The 4718-nt window shown below is 43.4% G+C and overlaps 1 protein-coding gene across 2 annotated transcripts in view; it reads left to right on the forward strand.

Moving 5' to 3' along the window:
- Frrs1 (ferric chelate reductase 1) overlaps positions 1 to 4718 on the forward strand; it is a 62817-nt gene that overhangs the window by 37068 nt on the left and 21031 nt on the right. For both annotated transcript variants that reach the window (XM_004635682.2, XM_023720309.1), the window contains exons 7-8: positions 1722 to 1820; positions 3050 to 3197. In XM_004635682.2, coding sequence (XP_004635739.1) covers positions 1722 to 1820; positions 3050 to 3197 — 247 coding nt within the window. The remainder of the gene's footprint in view (positions 1 to 1721; positions 1821 to 3049; positions 3198 to 4718) is intronic.

Genomic DNA, 4718 nt, shown 5'->3' on the forward strand with positions numbered 1-4718 from the left:
GAAGAGGAAGAGGAAGAGGAAGAAGAAGAAGAAGAAGAAGAAGAAGAAGAAGAAGAAGAAGAAGAAGAAGAAGAAGAAGAAGAAGAAGAAGAAGACTGGTGATGTAGTTCCCTGTCAAGGCTCTAGTTTTAGTATCAGTTCTGGGTGGAAAAAATATTTAGAAACCAAGATTCCTTTTTCTTTCTTTTTGGTACCCAGGGTTCGAATTCAGGACCTTGCGTTTGCTAGGCAGGTGCTTAAGTCACTGAACTATCTTACCACCCCCTAGAAAGCAAAGATTTGCATGCTAAGTTTTTACTTCTATGGGTCTCCACATTTCTGTCTTATTTTTGCAGTCCTTGGGGCTCAAACCTGGGTCTTGTTTGTATTAGCTCCCCACCCAGAGCCACCTGTCCCAGGTACTTTTGAGTCCGTCTGTGACATGCTGCTTTCATCTCTGTATTGTGCTTCAGGGTCTCTAAGTTGGCCTGTCTCTCTCTCTTTAAAAAATATATTTGGTACACGGTCTACAGGGTCTCACTACGTAGATTGGACTCGTAGTGATTCTCTTGTTTTCAGTCTCCCAAGTCCTGGGATTACAGGTATGCACCACCACACCCAGTCTCAATCCTGTCTCAGTGTGCCCCAGGGGTGGGGCTAGCACAGCTTGTCTCTTTACCAGCCTTTTTTTTTTTTTTTTTTTGAACTGGGTGTTGAACTCAGGACCTTGCACTTGCCAGGCAGGCGCCATTCTGCCAAGCTCTGTCCCAGCCCTCTGGCCTGTCTCTTATTGCATTTTCCTACACTGCTGTAGAGTCCCCCTTCCCTAGTCCTTCTGTGCCCACCATTTCCCCTCTGCCTTGTATTCTCCACATAGCCCCTGAGATTCTTTTCCCCAGACAATTGAGACTCTGGAAAATATTCCCTCGAAGCTTTCTAATGTTGTCCTGGGCTAATGCTGACGTGTGTAGCAATGAAAAATCGGTAGAAGTAAAAGTAAGTTTAGAGGTATATATATAGAAGTATTAATAGTGGCATTAATTGGTGAGGAATTTATGGACCGCAGTACATTATATGTCTTCTTTTTCAGTAGTGGGAATTGAAGCTAGAGTTTTGTGTATGCTAGACAAACATGGTCCTACTGAGTTACACTCCTCCTATTTTATGCTGAAATTTTAGTTTTATATTCTAAGACATTATTTTTCCCTAACATACTGGACAACTGTTTATCTAGATTTCATAATTTTAAATTAGTAAATTACATTTTAACAAAGTCAAATAATATTCGATTAGGATTTTTATTTTATTTTATTTTTTATTTATTTATTTTTTTGTACAGGATCTATAGGTTCTCAGATTGGAGTCCCCCTATTTTCAGCCTCTCAAGCACTGGGATTACAGGCACTTTGGGCCACCACATTCAGTCTCAGCCACTGTCTCGGCAGTCCCCAGGGGCGGGACCAGCACCGCATGTGGGGCTGGAGAATAGAAACCTGGTCCCTTTGCCTGCCTAAGCAGGTGCTTTAGTCTGCTGAGCTATCTGGACAGCCCCAGATTTTTTTTTTTAAAGTTTTATATTTAAAATTTTTTTGTACTGGGAATTGAACTTGGGACCTTGCGCTTGCTAGGCAGGCACTGTGCCACTGAGCAATCTCTCCCGCTCCTAGAGTTTTGCTTTTTTTTTTTTTTTTTTTTAATGTTGAAAGCACTTTACCATCTCCTCATTTGCAATTGTTCCTCAGGGCGATGATGATGCTTACGTGTGCATCCATGAAGACCAGACGGTGCACATACAGCCTTCCTACCTGACAGGACGGAGTCGCCCTGTGATGGACTCCAGGGTGAGTGGGAGCATCTAGGGACCCTCTTTCTGGCTGGCCCACTGTCCTGCTCCATCTCTGTGTGGCTGTCGTGGATGCAGCCATGCCTAGCCTGGGCGGGGCGCAGCAGGATTCCTTTCATAATGACCTGAGTACCTTCTGTCTTTGCTCCCCTCCTGTCCTCTCCCCTGTCCTACCCTCTCTTCTATTCCTCTCCCCTTTTCCCCTTTTGAAACAGGGTTTTTCTCTGCAGCACAGGCTGGCCTTGAACTTACAGCAAGTCTCCTGCCTCCACCTCCTGAGTGCTGGAAGTATAGGCAAACACCACCATGCCCAGCTTCCTACACTTTAGAAAGCATAAAGCAAGTTTCTTTTGTATGAAAAGATGAAGCCTTGCTTATGCCACTTATATCATTGATGCCTATGATAATTTCTCTTTTTTTTTTTTTTTTTTTTTTTTTTTTTTTTTCTGGTTTTGTTACCATGGTCAGAGCATGAGAGGCTTGGGCTGGGGATTTAGCCCAGCGGCGTAGTGCCTGCCTGGCAAGCATGAGGTTGTGAATTCAATTCCTGGTATGTAACAAAGAAGTGGCTTATGTTGGTGACAGAAGGATTCCTTGATAAGCCAGGAAGAACATGCATGGTAGAGTGGTCCCTGGGGCAGTTGTCTTGCGTGCCCTCTGTTGACAATTGTGCCAGATGTGGGCCATTTCTGGTAGAGAAATGTCTTTTTCATATGGCAATTGACAAACAAATGAGCTCTGAAGGAACAGTAGCTATTACTTAATGACATAGCAAATGTGGGCTGCCTGAGCAGGCATCACTCGATGACATAACTGTGCGTAGCTCTCCCACAGGGCGCCTCTTTCAGCTGGCTTGAAAACTCTCCCCAGTTGCTTGTTGCGTTTTGGCCCCTGAGGGATCACTGAGGAATCATTTCTTCAGCGCTTTCCATTGTGCACTGATGGCCAGATGGAGCTGGTACATCTGCTAAAGTTTCTAACTGGGGAGCTGTAGGACTCTGGCTCAGAGTAAAATTAATATTTTTGCCAAGTGGGATAAAGACAAATAAATTGGGGGAAAATGATTCTTCTACTCCTTGCACAGGAAGTGAAAAACAATGGGACTGCAGACAGAGCATGCACTATGGCCCTAAAGAAAGGAAACTGGACGGGTCAGGATTGTGATCATGTCTTATTTTTAGCAAATTTTTGGAAAGTGCTGAGAAGACCCATTGTGTGTGTTTTCAGGCTCCTCTTGAGGATATGGCTTGGAGGTTTGCAGACGGTATTATACAGTGTTCTTTTAGAAGAAAGATTGCCCTTCCTGGTGTCAAGCATAGATTTGATCTAAACACAAGCTACTACATATTCCTAGCGCACGGTGCGGCTGCTGATGGCAAGTATACTGATGAAATGTTTTCTTTCTCCCCTTCTCTTTTCTTCCTATTTTAGAGATTATTCTAATTGCTTATTTTTAACATACATATTTGTAGGTAAAGTTATAATCCTTTTCTTGGTTGCTTGAAAATTGCACTTTCTTTTAACCTCTTAACTTTGTTTCTCTGAAAATTATGTATAGTATCAACTAGATGGTAGGGTAACACTGTGTGTGTGTGTGTGTGTGTGTGTGTGTGTGGCCGTGTGGCCGTGTGGCCAGCTTGGCCTACCCAGGAGGTGGGGCTGGTGCATTGCATGGAGCTGGGGATCAGACCTCAGTCCCTGCACTTGCCTAAGCTTTCCTAAGCATGCACTTTAGACTGCTGAGCTATCTCGCTGGCCCCGATAACACTGCTTTGATCAAAATGGCCTCTAGGTGGTGAAATGTATTGGGATGAGAAAAATTTTAAATATCCTGAAAGAAGCAATGTCTTTGGGTTTTCCTGAGTGTACTAACACGGGCATGTCCTTTGCAGGGATCCTAGACATAGTGCCTTTGTGGTTGTTGCGAGACACACTGGCTTTTGGGAAACATCTGCCCATTAAAAGTCTCATCTTCTTAGACCTCAGGTATCTCCAGGGGGTGAAGAGGAGGTAAAGGGAGTGACTCTGGATGGCTGAAGGAGGCCTTATTCTGCGTGCTGGGGAGGGTGGCTTATGACCCACATTTTTTTAAGTGAAACTGATGTCTTGCAGGCCTAATTTAGTTTTAGGAGTCTGGATGCCTGGTTTATTTTTAAAATACCTCCCTGGTGGGTATTGCAACACACAATAGGGATAGGTTTTGCTTATGATCTTGGCTAATGATGTTTTGAGGAACTACAGGAAGTAGCAGCAAAATGTTCAGTAACTCACTTCTCTGGAAATAACCATTATCCCACATCTTTGAGAAAGTAACAACCTCTAAACTAGGGGAGAAGGTGGGTTGTCAAAGGAAGGGGGTCAAGGAAGAGGAGAGGAGATGTGGTACAAGCGCAATTTGGACAGGCCTTGCATTTTTATCATGTGGTTTAGATTTTCTATTAGTGGTAAAGTGGAATTTTAAAAAGTTTTGAAGCAGGCTAAAATGTTAGTATTAGAGAAGATGTAAGGACATCTGTAGATGGGCAGGCATGGTGGCACATGCCTGTAGTCCCAGCACATGGGAGGCTGAGCTAGGAGGATTGCTGAGTTCGAGGCGGCCAGTGTGAGCTACATAATGAGTTCAAGCCTGGACTACAAAGTGAGACCCTGTCTCAAAAAAGAGAAAAAGAAAAAAGTTTTTAGATTAGTTATAAGTAACATGGGTGATTTGTATAGTTAGCTCAGTTACGTAGTCTTGCTTGCCCTGCCAACAGCAGGTGTGGCTTGAAAATAATTTCTTGATAACATGCTCGTAATATGTGAGAATGTCTCAGTGTTTGTGGCATGCCAGTTAGTGGACAAGCATTTTATGTAAATTCATTTTCACTTTCAGAAAAAAGCAGAAAGCAAATATATA

The sequence above is a fragment of the Octodon degus genome, unplaced genomic scaffold, assembly GCF_000260255.1.
Source record: "Octodon degus isolate 3935 unplaced genomic scaffold, OctDeg1.0 scaffold00074, whole genome shotgun sequence".
Lineage (NCBI taxonomy): Eukaryota > Metazoa > Chordata > Mammalia > Rodentia > Octodontidae > Octodon > Octodon degus.